General features: G+C 38.3%; 1 protein-coding gene across 5 annotated transcripts in view; it reads left to right on the top strand.

Moving 5' to 3' along the window:
* svila (supervillin a) overlaps positions 1-16550 on the top strand; it is a 165023-nt gene that overhangs the window by 92786 nt on the left and 55687 nt on the right. For 3 of the 5 annotated variants that reach the window (XM_048609398.1, XM_048609389.1, XM_048609378.1), the window contains 2 exons: positions 4753-4800; positions 9878-9946. The exons of 1 other annotated variant lie outside the window; for it this stretch is intronic. In XM_048609398.1, coding sequence (XP_048465355.1) covers positions 4753-4800; positions 9878-9946 — 117 coding nt within the window. The remainder of the gene's footprint in view (positions 1-4752; positions 4801-9877; positions 9947-16550) is intronic. One more of the 5 variants, XM_048609384.1, reaches the window with a different exon arrangement.

The following is a 16550-nucleotide window of genomic DNA, read 5'->3' as shown; positions in this document are numbered from 1 at the left end:
AAAGCTATTGGAATGCTGGCTATTGTATCTAGAGGACTGGAGAGCAAGGATGCAGAACAAATGCTGCAGTTATACAAAGCCCTGGTTAGACCTCTCTTTGAGTACTGTGAGCAAATCTGGTAGCACACCTTAGGAAGGGTAGGTTGGCCTTGGAGGGAGCACAACATAGATTTACATGAATGGTGAGGTTGTAGACTTGCTCGCCAAACCACTGAACTGCTTGATTGCAGATGTTCCATCGCCCTGCTAGGTAACATTGTCAGCGTGCCTCCAGTGAAGTGTTGGTGTTCTGTTCTGCTTGTTATTTATATGCCTCGGTTTGCTGGGGTGGTTGGCATCGCTTCCGGTTCTGTTTCTCAGTGGTTTGTATATCAGGTCAAGTTCACTGTGTTTGTTAACGGAGTTCCGGTTGGAATGCTAGGCCTCCAGGAATTCCCTGGCATGTCTCTGTTTGGCTTGTGCTATTATGGATGTGATATCCCAGTCAAATTCATGTCCTTCTTTGTGTTTTGATACCAATGAGCATTGGTCATGTCTCTTGGTGGCTAGTTGGTGTTCGTGTATCTTTATTGGCAGTTTTCTTCCAGTTTGGCCTGTGTAATGCTTCTCATGATCCGGCAACCACTCCAACACCCATAAACGGAGCTGCATCAGGACATTAGTCAAACAGGCCACAACACACTGCAGCAACCCAGAATTGCGCAAAGCAGAACAGGAGCACTTGTATGGAGTTTTTAAAAGGAATGGGTACCCAAAAAGCACAATCCGCCATTACCTCCATGACAGACCACAACAAGAAGACCAAACGCAGCCAGATGCACTAGTCACCCTACTGTATGTGACAGACACATCAGAGATGTCCCTAGGTATCAGGGCAGCCCACAAACCAACAACCACACTGTAACAGCTAGTGATGAACGTAAAGGACCCCATACCCACAACCAATAAAATTAACATAATATACAAAATAACATGCAAGGACTGTGAGAAACATTACATAGGCCAAACTGGAAGAAAACTGACAATAAGGATACACAAACACCAACTAGCTAACAAGGGACATGACCAATTTTCACTGGTCTCAACACATATGGACAAAAGAGGACACAAATTCGGTTGGGACAACACATCCAAAATAGCACAAGCCAAACACAGACGTGCCAAGAAATTCGTGGAGGCCTGGCATTCCAACCGGAACTCAGTCAACAAACGCATTGAACTGGACCCGATATACAAACCAGTGAGAAACAGAACCAGAAGTGATGCCAAACACCCCAGCAAACCAAGGTGTACAAATGACAAGTTGAACAAAATACCAACGCTTCATCTGAGGCGCACTGACGATATTACCTGGCAAGGTGACCAAACTTCTGCATTTAAACACACCAGCTCAGCGAGCAAGTCTACAACCTCATCCACAACCCGAGCTACAAATCATCTCAAAACCTTTTTACCAGAATGGTACCTGGATTTCAGGATACAGGTTTATGAGGACAGATTATGCAATTTAGGCCTATTTTCTTTATAATTTTGGTTAGGGGATGATCTGATAAAAGTCTTCAAGACAGCCCACGACACTTCCAAGCAGTGAATTCCATTCTCTCACTGCTCACTGTGTGAAAAATTTTTTTGCGCACATCATCCTTGCTTCTTTTGCTGCCTTGTTCCTTTTGCAGGTGAGAACAGTTTCTCCCTATTTCCTCTATCCAGCCTGCTCATGATATTTCCTACCAAATGTCCTCTCTGCATCTTTCCCTCCAAGGAGAATAGTCTCACCTTCTTCCATCTAGCTTCATAACTAAAGTTGTTCTTCCCTGGAATCTTTCTGTTAAATCGCTTCTGAATTCTCTGTAATGTGTTCACTCTTCGTACAATGTACCACCCAGACCTGTACACAGTACTCCAGCTGAAGTCTAAACAGTGTTTTATACAAAATAACCTCCTTGCTCCTCTACTGTATACCCCTATAAATAAAGGTAAGGATACTGTATACTTTATTAATTGCTCTCTCAATCTGTCCTGCCACTTGCAATAATCTGAGTACATGTGCACCCAGGTTCCTCTGCTCCTGCATCCCTTTGATTGTACCTCTTATTTTGTACTATCTAACGACATTTCTATCCCAAAATTCATTACCTCATGCTTCTCTACATTAAATTTCATCTGCCAACTGTCCACCTACTCCTTATGTCTTTTTGGAGTTCTACGCTGTCCTCCCTAGTCAGTTTTTCAAAGTTTTAAGACATCTGCAGACTTTCAAATTCTCCCCGCTCATCAAGATCTTGACGATAATAATATATATCAGGAGAATCAAAGGTCCAAATGACCCCAGAGGAATTCCACTCAAAACCTGTTCCCAACCAAAAAAGTATCCAATGACCATTACTCTGTCTTTACTATCGCTCAGCCAATTTTGTATCCATGTTGCTACTGGCCCTTTTATTTCATGATTTTGAACTTGTTTCAAATCTCTTATGTTGTTTTGTTAACTGAAGAAGTCTAGTTTCTGCAACAATAAATGCAACTTATACTGTTAACATTTCAAACTTCACATGAGGCTAATTTGTATAACAGACAAATGATGGTTGAATACTCCACAGACAATATCAAATAGTAAACGCAATCAAGTGAAATGCAATGGATTTCTCAGCAATCTGAGCAGGGCAAGCACTGCCTTGTCAGTGGTTGTGCTGGTGACCATGTTAATGAACTTTATGCTTCTAGTCTGACCAAGCTGATGCTGAAATTATAGGCTTCCTGCTCCTATGATGCTGCTTGGCCTGCTGTGTTCATCCAGCTCTGCACCTTGTTGTCTCAGATTCTCCAGTATCTGCAGTTCCTACTATCTCTGATGCTGGAATTATTTGCTTCAGGATCTATCCAATTTAGTGTCCATTATGTTTTAATTTTCACAAGATAATCTGCTAGAAGTAAATACCTTGTCATATACAAAACCCTTCTCTGAGCATGGAAATGTAAATATTCAGGATTGTTCCATTATCCAAGGACAAGGGCAGCAGCTACATGGTAACACCACCACTTTTCAAGTTCCCTTCCAAGAGACTCACCATCATGACTTGGAAATATATCCCCAGTCTTCACTGTTGCTTGGTCAAAATCCTGGAGTTGCCTCCCTAATATCATTGTGGGTCTACCTACAACACCTAGACTGCAAGCGGTTCAAGAAGGCAGCTCACCACCACCTCCTCAACTAGAGATGGGCAATAAAAGCTGGCTCAGCCAGTGATGCCTATTTCCCATGAGTGAATAAAAATAAGTCCAATTGAAAACTTAATTTAGCTTCTTCCTTCACCCATCAATAGGCCATTTTTAAAATTTTTAAATAATGGTTACATGAGTTTGTCGATTGTAGTTTACTTGCAATGCAGTTTTTCAAAAACAGTCTAGTACTTTACCTTGTGACCGGAGGTAGGTGAGCATGATACATTGTAAATTGTATAGCATGATACATTGCATAATTCCGATTGGTGAAAAGTGTTTTCTGTTTCATAATGATACACTGTAATCTCAATTCATCTGGCATTAGTTTGTCATTTTATCTGAGATTTGAAAGTGGCTGGAGGAGGGAGTCTGATGCTATATATTGCATTGAATGCAGTTGTTGGTAGCTTGCTCACAATAGTATGTTAGTCTATGATGTAAAGGAAAGTTGGAGAGCCAAAATATTGCCAAGGAGATTAATATTAATTTGAATTGTTATGGCTCAGATCAATTAATAAGTCAGTCACTAGTTTTACCTGAGTGCATAGCTACATGCTGTATTCCTTTGGAAGATTACGTGGCAGTGGAACAATTTCAGTTTGAGGAAATGTGTCATGGAAGATGTTGGCATAGTAGTGATGATGTAAGACTAGTACATCAGAGGCTCAGGTTAATGGCCTGAAAACATTGGTTCAAATTCCACCACAGCAACCCGTGGAATTTTAATGCAATTTATAAACCTGAAACTGAGATCTAGTCTTAGTAACAACTGATGTACATTACACTGAGCTGGGTTAAAATCCTGGAACTCCCTTCCTAACAGTACTGTGGATGTTGCTACAGCAGTTTAAGAAAGCAGCTCACCACCACCTACCAGATATCAGCAAATGCAAATCAAGCATCAGAACATTGTGCTACCAAAATTAATGAATTTAAAGTACGATTAGTAGCCAGGGTTTTTAAATGCACTATTAAGGGCTATAGTAAGTTTGCAGTAATTCACTTAAATGGTTTACACTTTTATCCATAACAGGACCTGCAAGTTGGAAGTCATCTGTTTTAGCCAGACACCAGCATCTGATTTGTCCCGTGGAAGGGAAGCGAGACGTAGAAATGTTCAGCAAAGATTATCTCAACTTAACTAGTATAGCTGAAAGTGAAACCATTAACAAAGTTGATATATAACACTCCTACAGAATGCAATTAAAAATTCTGAAAAACTCATGTTAGTGAGTCAAAGTAGTCACTTTATAGGTCTGCTTCACTCAACATTTTCTAGATTTAGTGGTGAGTTAAGTTTTGTTTTAAAGTTTGCAGTACAGCAGAGCTTTTCCATTGGATCTCAGTGACCCATCTCCTAAAGGTAGCTGAATATGCAAGAGGCCACTTGTTGGTCTTATTTCAATCATATGCTGCTTGTAAAAGATTCACATGTGTATCGATCTGAGAGTTTGACTTCGTTTAACAAATTTGCAATGAATAGCATGCTGAACTGTTTTTGCCATCTTTCCCTTTTGTTTCGACCTGTAGGACAAAGGAGAGGTTACTGATGACATCTGTATTTCTAATCAGCTCTGGGTAAGACCAACAATGTCTGTTGGGGATTCAATAGGTGTTTGCCTTTTGCACTTGTTTATGTTTTTGGCTGTTGTTAGGAATGCTATGTTTAATTCATACTATCTGTAAATGGCTGCTTTTCGGTTGGTGATTGTGGGCTTAGTTATAGCTTCAATTGTTGCCAGATAAAGTATGAAGGATGATCAAAAAATTGTATAAATTAACACAGTTAATTGACTGTGGAGGGAAATATTGCCAAGTGAAGGGAAAACTGTTCCAGTCAGTGCTATGCATGTCTGTATTTGTATCTATGTTTGTGATGTGTATCTGTATAACCTTTGGTTTATACTTTTAGTCAAATCTTGTAAACATTTACAGCAGAGTTACAATTAAGGCATGTTTTCACCTTGGGCTGAAACTGTGAACACCTGTAAATTATTCTAAACTCCAGAAAATATGGACCCAATTTATTCAGCCAGCACATGATACCACTGAAAGCCGTTGCACTTATAATGCATTTATACTGAATTAAAGATGCATATTTGTTTCTTCTTAAACATAATACAACAAGCTTGAGTTTGAAATTGTAGCCTTTAACAGTTGTTATATTTGTATAGGTTGTGATGCTGTGAGTTGAGAAGTAATACTCCTCCTTCCAGCTTTCTGCCATTAAAATTCCAACATCCCTCATAAGTAGAATTTTTCGACACATGTTGCATTCCCATTGGGCAGACTAACCCCATGTATCTCCACTGGAAGTGCCTTTCAGTCCTATCTGTCCCCTTAATGTAATAGCATTCTTGGCTGTAATGATTATGAAGCTTTGTCTACTTACATCTTTGTTAATTATACCAAAGTAGGATGGGAGAAGACTGTATGATCATTCTACATAAAGTTTGAGTGTGTATAAATACCTGATGGATCATTTAGTCAAACTTTGACATTAGTTGGTTTTGAGATTTGGTGCTGTAAATATTTGAAGAAATGTTTGCTTCAATTTTGTAAAATATTGAATCCATCTGTGAGTAAAATTGATGATGTTGGGGTATTCATTGCAAGTTTTAGTTTGAGCTGAAGGCAGTAGCTACAATCGTTATCCTTTCAAATGTTAGTTGATCACTCCAATTTTTGTATAACTACAGGTGGAGAGAGAAAGTGAGCAGAACCAAGGAGGATTTCACTGACATTTGAGTCAGAGGCTTTCCCTCAATTACTATTCGATTGGGGGTTGCATATTATTTTTTCCCAGGAGGTGTTTATATTCTTTATTCCTCTTAGAATTGTAATTCCTGTGTGATTGCTACATTAGCAGTCATGTTTATTGAGCATCTCATTTTGTAGTTATTCAGACCTTTGATGTCCCAATAATTCCTCCCTGTTCTATTACCTCAATTGTATACACTTTCAGAAATTCTGGGAAAGGACACAGTTTCTGCTTTTGCGTGTGATCAGGTTACGCAGCTTTCCTTTCAGATTACATGTTTTTTTTAAATTAAGTTTTATCTGGGCATGGGGAATGTGTGTTACAAAAATTGTAATGATTTTTAGTTTTCCTGATACTGATTTCCATATGATTCTTCATATTGTGTGTTGACAGTTTGTATTCCCCCAGAGTCACACAATGTCTTTGTCTTAAATCATTCTGCTGTTGATTATATATTTGTATTTATGTACGTTGGCTTGATTTGGTTTAGGAGTATTAAACACAAGGTGAACAATTAGGAGTTGAATAATTGAACGCGTATTTTCGTGGGTTTGATGGCTTCAGCTGTAATATTTTTTAATTGCTATCCAAGGAAATTAGGTGAATTATGTGCGCTTTTAATGGCGGTTTATTCTTCAGATGGAGAGCATCTTTCCTCTTGTGGGATTTTCTGGAATTAAAGATCACTGTTTCAAAAATAAGGGCTCACCTGTTTAAGACCAAGACAGGAAGAAATTATTTCTGAGGGTCAGGTGTCTTTGGAGCTCTCTTTAAAGAGGAGTAGAAACAGAGTCTCTAAATAGTTTTTAAGTCAGAGGTGGATTGTTCTTAAGTAAGGGGTTGAAAAGTTACAGAGGTTAGAGGAAAGTGGATTTGAGGTTACAATCAGATCAGCCTTCATCTTAGTAAATTCCAGAGCAGACTTGAGGGGTTGAATGGCCTATTCCTCCACATTCGTATGTTCATATGTTTGAAATAATTTATAATTATTGAAACTATTTCAATGAAGAATATACTGGCAAATACTAAAAAGGTACTGTAAATGAATTGACCCATTTTCTAAAGAACGCTGTGACAATTTACCACATGGGAATGCTTTACTTTGCTCTCCTAGAAACTGAAGTCGAAATGTGGCATAGTAATTTTGGTGTACCATTGTTTAAAATAGTTACACACACAGTCGGGAAAGCTGCAAATTGTCCCACTATGCATTGAAGAGGAATTCTTGAAAATGGTAGTTGCATCAATATTTGTTTCAGAGCAAATATAAAATGTTGGAATGAACATATGGACCATGAACATAGGAAAAAGAGTATGCATTGTATCTCAAACCTGATCAGATGTTCAACAAAATCATTTTATCTATACCTCAACTCGATTTATCAGTCATTGCTACATACAGGTTTGTCCCTTTACCTCATAAGCAACCTGCTGATATCCATCTTATTATTTCAAATGGTGCACAACCATACCTTTTGTGATGAATGAATTCGCGGTTGCTGTTACCTTTCGTCGAAAAAGTATTTTTTGACTTCAGTCTTGGCTATAATTTTAAGGTTGTGCCTCCCGTTCCAAATAACTCATCAGAGGAAATGGTTTCTCTACATCTCCTCCACTAAATCTTTGTCATTTTGAACATTATCATTGGGTTACCCTTGAATCTTCTAAACTCCAGGAAATATGAAACAAGTTGATTTAACGTGCTTTCGTAATTAATTTATTGAAACCCAAGTATAATTCCTCATTGCACTCTATTGATTTTTTTTTTGTCTGTGTGCATTTACTTTAATTTATGAATTATTCTTTGAGGTGAGAATGCAACTACACCGTAAATGGAGAAATTAGTATTGATTTGCAGTTATTTTAATGCTGTGAGGGTGTGAAAATGCAATAACCGACCTTTTGCTAATCGGATAAATATTTGTAAGATATCAGTAACAATGGAAGGTATCTCTGCCCTCTCTGAGTAGCAGTTGGGAGGCAGGTAGGGTATTTAATCAGCACCATGTGGTCAGTCTCTTCCCACCGTCTTCTCACCTCCACCCTGATTTAAGTCCAGGCCTTGAAGGCCTATGTTCAACTCTTCAGGTTCAATTGCAATCTTTAAGTGGACAAATAATCATTTTAAGGTCCTTGTCGCACTGCCCGAATATAGACCCTACTGTAGGTGGGCTAGTCATCGTGAAATATGCACAGCAGGTAAACCTGTGCAAATTGAGTGATTTCTGATTAGACAGGCCATTCTCAAAACCGGGAGACATCAATCCCTTGCCAGCTCTACAGCCAGCAGGTGAGACCCCTGTTACCTCCACAAAGCTCACTCAATTCTTTTTTTAAACAAGGATTAGGTTAATATTTATTTTTCTGAAAGATATTATGGCTATTCCCAGTAAGATGTTGCTGCAATTTTGTGCTTGTAAATTGTGCTTAAAACTCGGCTGTATTTGAAGAGTTTTTATATGCTATACCGTTCAATATTGTTGGCCTGCTTTAACTTGATTAATAGTAATTTATTCATTTGGGAAGCTGCTGTGTTTTGACCAAAAGCAGATTTCATTTTCATTTATAAAAGTTTCAGTTTGAATGAAAATCACCTTCATAAGGAAGAAAATGAGTAACAGTTGGTTTTTTTTTCTCCAATATAATGAAATGGTCAGCAGTTGCCTGTGTAGTTTGGTAAAATGTCTTATGATGATCCATGCAGTTGCAAGTTAAAATTTTAGCTAATATTAATAAATTTCTAAATAGCTATTATCTTGCATGTCTGAGGAACTCAAGAATGCTGCTGAATGTGTTTTGGTAGGAATTGGTTAATGTGTCTTAGTACACCTTTTTACTATGTGCGATAATGTTCAATTTAATTGTTTGTGCGTCCAGGTTTTTTTTTCTCCACTAAGCCTTTTTTCTTATTTGTCTTACTCTGCATTTGCTCATGTCTGTAGGAACCTGTTTATTCTTCTACTTATTCTCCTGTTCTTTCTGCTGCCCATACATGTCAGTACTTTGTGCATAGTAACCAGGTGAGCAATGGGTTTTCACCCTTTGCATGAGGTAAAATGCACTCCTGCTACCGAATATTTCAGTATTGCTACCTTTTGACCATATTTTTGAAAGCTTCATAGATATCAGCTAGCAAAATATCCTTTTCCATTTGAGCTGATAGTCAAGTTTGACTACATAATTAGAATTCTTTTCAACAAGTATCGTCAGTTATCGCCAACAGAATCACAATGTTGCTGTTTTACGTACTGCCAAAGAACTGCATTAAATTGTTACAGCTTTACCCTTGCCAAAGTTTGAAAATGTAAAAATTGCTCAATTTACATGCAAAAGGTTCAAGAAAAACTGACCCTGCTATACTATTTGCAGAATCAAGTTAAATTTTCAGAATTTTATAGTCAATGGAAAATTGTTCTGATTGCTTTTTATTGCATGAGCTGCATTAGTACAATTTAAACAGTCAGAACATTTGTCTTTACTATTATATGCTGAGATGAGTAGGTGTTATTTTGACATCCTGAAATCTACCTCTGGCAATTACTGAAAATTGTACAATTGATCAATTGTCATTCACATTGGTACTTTTGCAACGAAAACAAAGTTTCTAAGTCATAAACTTTCAAACAGTTTGCCACACCAAATTTGAGTTGTAAATATTCAACTTCATTTAGAAATAAACGCAAAAACTTATTAAATAGTCAAACTTAATTTTTGGGGGACAAAGCTGTTTACATTTTCACATTTTTTTGAAATGAGATATATGTTTTAAAGCTTTTGAAATTGTTTGAGCTTTGATCCTGCTGGATTATGCATATGGCTGAGTTGTTTGACCTTCCTCTGCTTTCTGCAACCCTTTTTTTTGCTCTATTCTCCACTGTTCTTTTCCTTTTGAAGGTCACTTGTGGTAGTCTCAGGAAAACAAGTCCTCAGCTGTATGATGAACGCCATCCTTGGAGGTGGAAGGTGAAACACACACTTGTGATATAGAAGTGTTATGATTCGGTTTCTAATTTTTTTTTTTGAAGAAGGAGTGCATGTGTGGAGCGATACTAATAGCAGCCAAAACTAAACACTGACAGCTGCAGCAAGATCTCTGCACCAAATTTAACACTTATTCTTCTGTTCGAGCAAAGTTGATATATAAAAGTAACTCAGTTTCATAAATTCCTGTGCTTGCTGTAATGAACATTATAAAGGTATTTTACACTGATATGGTTCTGAAAATTGCCACGTTATCCAACACAGCAGGTGAATACTCATCTAAGAGATGTAGATATAGGTGTTTCATTAAAGATCAAATTTTGTTTAAATTTAAATACACCACTGTTCTGTTGAATGTGGTGCATATCAAATAGGCAGTAAAAACTAAAAAATAGAAAAGTGCTATCATTATTCAGTAGTGACCACTGTTGATAATTACTGCAACAAACAAGTCTCTTGAAGCATAAGAGTGAAAAACCAAAATAGGCCAAAGGCCCCATCAATCCTGTTTTGCCATTTTGTAGGGTCTAGGCTCGAAACGTCAGCTTTCCTGCTCCTCTGGTGCTGCTTGGCCTGCTGTGTTCATCCAGCTCTACACCTTGTTATCTCAGATTCTCCAGCATCTGCAGTTCCTACTATCTCTTGCCATTTAGTAAGATTGTGTTTCAACCTCAACATCAAACCCACTTACCACTCTATTGCTTCATTCTGTCTATACCCAAAAATCTAGCAATCTGAATCTTCTTGCCCTGAGACATATGATCCCTAGTTCTAGACCCTTCAGGGGAAACAACATGCTAGCAAGTAATGCATCTACTCAGCATCTACTATGTGAAGCCTTCCTAGAATTTTGTACCTTTCATTTTATTCATCAGTCCCCTTAGAAACAGCCCCATTCTACTCAATCTTTCCACACGGTAAAGCCTTCACATCCCAGGAATCAGTCTAGTGAGCCTGTGTTGCTCCTCTTCTAAAGTAAGTATATACTTCCTAGGTAAGGAGAATAAAACTGGGTGAAGTTCTACAGGTATGATCTTTTAAAACCCTGTATAATTACAGCAAAGCACTCTTACTCATAGGCTCTTTGCAGAAAGGTCTAACTTAGCATTTGCCTTCCTAATTGCTTGCCACCTGGGATAAGGTTTCTAATACTTTCATGTAAATGGGGAAATGAACATGCAATAGACTAGGAACAGAACTGACGTTATACTGTATTATCCTGAAATTACCAATCTAACATCAAAGCTGAGACGTCCTGAAGTTAAAACCCCATTGGTTCTTTAGTTGTAGAGGTAGGAGCTACTTTTTTTAAACAACTTCCATTTCTACTGTGGTGCTCATGAAGAAAACAGTGTTTTGAACTCAGGAGTAAAAGTCAAAGCAAGAGAAAAATAAAACATGACAAAACTGTAGATTTAGGTTGTGGGCTGAAAACAAATTTAAAAGTATACATTTTGAGGAATTCTTTGAAAATGATAAAGAATGGGGTTGGGAGAGAGAAACAGATGGGGAATTCTGAGTGTTTAGAGAACAGTGGCCGTTATTAGAAGAGAAGGAACTCTGTGTTTAACTGTCTGTTAAAGGAGTATGCACAAAGTCTTGAGGACAAAGAAAATTACTGAGGAACAGTGAGATTAAGTGGTGGAGGGATTTGAATGTGGAGATAAAAGCTTCCAATCCACTGGAGCACAGAGCATTGAAGCTTGGAGAGATTATGGCAGCTTGAAAGTATTAAAATTTGAAGCTGGGGAATGTGATCTAGGGAAAATAAATCATAAAAGAAAGTTAAAGTATCAATGATGAGGAACGAAATGTCCTATGTAGCAGAGCAGAATGGACCTGAATGTTGAATTGAGCATGTACCAAGGTGCTGCATTCCCTGCACCACTAGCAAGTAGTGATGTTCCCAGGCATCTGCTGCCCTAATCCGTCAGAGTGGTTTTATATTTATCATTGAAGTCATTTATCATTATATGTGCAGTGACAATGAGACTGATCCTGAGATTTCCAGAATGAATGCTATTATCCTCAGTCTATAACTTTTGAGCAACTTTAAACACTAGAACCAGAAAGAAAACGTTAATCGGTAATCCATGTGATAAAATAATAATGAATTATGACTTTGAAAAATAATCATACTATTAGGAGATTTCATAGAAAACCTGTTATAAAAAGTTCTATTAAGGTCCTTTCTTTTTCCAATCTGTTTTACTTCCTTAAGTAGTTATTTAGGTACATACATTCAATTTTGAAATAAGATTGCATAGAAGTCCTGAATTCACATTATAGTACAATCATTGATACGGTACGGCTTTGAAGCCATGTGTTAAACTTCCTTAGATTTTTGCTTTTGTTAACTCTGGAAAAACAAGTGTCTCTAATGTCACTTGATATGTTCTTTAGAAAGAGTCATAAATCATATTTTATTGCATTCTTTGAAGAATAACTCTCTCTTACTGAATAATTTCAGTTGGTTCTGCTGAAAGCATTTATTGTTATTCAATCATGTTTTCTTGTTCAATTCAAAGATTAAATTTTATGACCAGGTTTTGCCAACTTAATAACTTTTTCTCATCCGCAGACAGCCCATGTTACACTATGTTCAGAAATCTTCTTAGAATTTGCCCTCTTCTACATATTTATACTGATCCCAGACACTGTTCAATGTGATGCATAATCTCAACAGTTTTAGATAAATTAGTGGGTAAAGGCCATCTGCTTGATATATAGTTTTACAGACAGAGGGTTATTAAAATGTAAAAGTGTAACTTCAGGTCCTCTTAAAAAATGAGTCAGAGAGTTGATAAAAGGAAACTGGAAAGTGGGAGAAGTATTTTTGTGTTCTTTTAGGAAGTAATAAGCAAGTTGGATAAAGGGGAACCTATAAATGATGTGCATTTGGATTGGCAAAAGGCTTCAGAGCTCGATGGTGTATGGGGCAACATATTACCATGGATTAGGTTTGGTTATCTAATCAAAACAAAGTAAAATAGTCATAGAGTCACACAGCATGGAAACAGACCCTTCAGTCCAACTAGTCCATGCCAATCATGTTCCCAAACTAAACTAGTCCCACTTGCCTGCGTTTGGCCCATATCCTTCCAAATCTTTCCTATTCATGAACTCATCCAAATGTCTTTTAAACATTGCAATTGTACCTTTTTAGATAGTTTAAAAAGAAAACTCTTGCAATCTTCTTTTATTTAATCTTCTTTTAGCTAGCTTCCTCTCATATTTCGTCTTCTTTCACCTTTATTGCTTTTTTTTTCGGTTTTCCTCTGCTGGCTTTTAAAGGCTTCCAAACCAATGAGTTCCCACTCCTCTTCACCAAATTCTATGCTTTTTATTTTGCTTATATGCTATCATGACCTCCCTTGTCAGTCATAGTTGCCTCGTCCTCCCCTTATTATGCTGCTTCTTCCTTGGGATGAATTTCCGCTGTGCCTCCGAACTTCCTCCGGAAACTCCTGCCATTGCTGCTCCACCATCTTCCCGGGTAGCTCCCCTTCCAGTCAGCTCTGGCCAGTTCCTCCCTCATGTCTTTGTAGTTAACCACTGTAATATCATTCCATCTGATTCCACCTTCTCCCTCTCCGGGTGAATTCTATCATGTTATGGTCACTGCCCCCTAGAAGTTTCTTCACCTTTAATCTCCCTAATCAAGTTTGGCTCATTACACATCACCCTTTCTATACTCTATCCTATTACACACTGGAACATCAACCACCTCTCCTGAGCCCACTTTTAACATTTAATTTTTTCCATAATTCTCCATGCAAATGATTCATCCCCCCGCTCCCAACCCCATTTACTTTAAAGCCCCATCCACAGCCTTAGTTATGTGATTCACCAGGACTCTTGTCCCAGCATGATTCAGGTAGAGCTCTTTAATCTTGTTGACCCTGTGCCAATTAGCTTGTGACTCAGCTAGCAATCCAGAGATTACTCTCCTTTTGGTTCTGCATTTTAATTTAGCTGCTAGCTGCTCCCTCAGAAGAACCTCTTTCCTGTTTCTACCTATATCATTGATACCCACGTGGATTATGGCAACTGGATATTTCCTCTCCCACTCCAAGTTGCTTTGCAGCGCAAATGAGATATCCTGTACCTAGGCACTAGGCAGCAACACAACCTTCGGGAATTGCAATCCTAGCCACAGAGAAGAGCATCTATTTCCCTGACTCTACTATCCCTGATTACAACCGCATTTGTCTTTTCTCCCCATGCTGAATGGCTCCCTCTATCATGGTGCCATGGTCAATTTGTTCATCCTCCCTACATCCCTTGCACTCCTCCACACAGGGAACAAGAATCTCAAATCTGTTAGACAGTCTCAATGGCTGAGGCTTCTTCAGCACTACTTCCTATTTCCCTCTTCCTGCCTCACTCATAGTCACACCCTCCTGTTTCTAACCACTGACCTAATTCAAGATAGTTAATCTAAGGGGTGTGTTGCTCTAAAACAGAGTCCAGGAAACTGCCCGTTCCCCCCGGCCTGCCGATGTGTCGCAGTGTTCAAAGCTCGGACTCTAGCTTATCAACCCTGAGCCAGAGATCCTCATGCAACCGATATTTGCTACAGACGTGGTCACTATGAACCACATTTGATTCGATTTATTATTGTCACGTGAACTGAGATACAGTGAAAAATATTGTTTTGTGTGCAATACAGGCAAATCATACATAAGAACATCAGAGTAATAGAACAGAATGTAGAATGTAGTGTTACAGCTACAGAGAAGATATAGAGAAAGATCACCTCTAAAACATGAGAGGTCCATTCATAAGTCTGATAGCAACAGGGAAGAAGCTGTTCTTGAATCTGTTGGCACATGTTTTCCAACATTTGTACCTGCTGCCCAAAGGAAGAGGGTAGGCCACCAACTCCCATATCATGCAGGTATAACACATTGCCTGGCCCAGCATCTCTATTTTAATAACCTAATTCGTAATTTATTTTTTGTAAATCCTACTGGTCTTATAGCTTGCAATCTATAAGTATTTCACCTATTTACCTTCAAAGTGAAAGTAACCTATAATAGATTATCAAATTAGCAGCTATTACCAACCAGTGAACTTCTGGTTTTCCTGTGATGTCACTTTGTTTTATGCTGAGCCCCTGATCCTGGGCTTTAATTTATTCTGTCTATTAAAAAAAAACCTTTCAAACTATGAACCAAAAAAGCAAGCACAAAGGTCCTCTTCCCCTCTGCACTAAATTCCCCCAGCGCCTCCAAAATCCTCGAACAATATGTCTCACTCAAGCTGTGGTCTCTCCTTCCTGACCATGGGAAGCTTACTGATCTATTAACTATTTAAGTTAAGAAAGAATGAAGAACTTACAAAAATTGGTATGCGGGTACAGCAAGTGATTAAGAAGGCAAATGGAATATATTAAGGAAAATTGGATAAATAAGTAGGGAAATTTACTGCAGTTGTGCAGAGTTTTATCAAGACCACATTTTATTTTTATATTCTTTCATGGAATGCAGTCTGGTATTTATTACATGTCGTTAATTGCTGTTGAACTAAGTGGCATTCTGGACTATTTCAGAGTTCAATTAAATGTGAACCACATTGCTGTGTACCTAGAGTCACATGCAGGCCAAAGCAGATAAGGATAGCAGATTTCCCTCTGGCAAAGGATTTCCTTCTGTAAAGGATATTACAGCGTTTACTTATGGATTCATTGTCACCTATACAGAGACTAAAATTTGTTACTTGAGTTTAAATTCCACCCACTGCAATGGTGGCATTTGAACCCATATGCTCAGCATTAAACAAAAAATACCAAAAAACTATGGATGCTGGATATCCGGAACAAAATGGAACCTTTCTTGAGAAGGGTCAGTGGATCCAAAACATTAACTTTGCTTTCTCTCCATGGATGCTGCCAAGCCTACTGAGTTTTTCCAGCGATTTCTGTTCTTGTCCCTAGAGCATTAGCCTGGCCCTGTGACATAACCACAAAACTATCACTTTTACCACAGCACTGTGTACAGTTTTAGACGACTTCCTTGAAAATTAAATCCGGTCAGAGACAATTTACTCAACTCACTGCTGGGATGAATAACTTTATACTGAGGGGGTGTTGGCTGAGTGGTATTATTGCTAAACTGTTGATCCAGAAAATCAGCTAATGTTCTGATGACCCAGGTTCAAATACCAACGTGGCAGAGGTGGAATTTGAATTCATTAAAGATTATGGAATTATGAATCTGCTGATGACCATGAAGCCATTGTTGATTATCAGAAAAACCCATCTGGCTCACTAATGTCCTTTTGGAAGGCAATCTGCCATCCTAACCTGATCTGGCCTACATGAGACTCCAGACACATAATGATATGGTTGACTTTCAACTGCCGTTTGAAATAGCTAAGCAAGTCACTCAATTCAAGGACGACTGGGGGCAGACAATAAATGCTGGCCACACCCACATCATATGAATGAATTAAGAAAAAAACCTTACTGTCAAATTGGGACAAATGGTCATCGTTCCTGTTAAGAGATAGTAGGAACTGCAGATGCTGGAAAATCTGAGACAACAAGGTGCAGAGCTGGATGAACACAGCAGGCCAAGCAGCA

The sequence above is a fragment of the Rhincodon typus genome, chromosome 2 (assembly GCF_021869965.1).
Source record: "Rhincodon typus isolate 14 chromosome 2, sRhiTyp1.1, whole genome shotgun sequence".
NCBI lineage: Eukaryota > Metazoa > Chordata > Chondrichthyes > Orectolobiformes > Rhincodontidae > Rhincodon > Rhincodon typus.
This window is presented reverse-complemented; position numbering and strand designations above follow the sequence as displayed.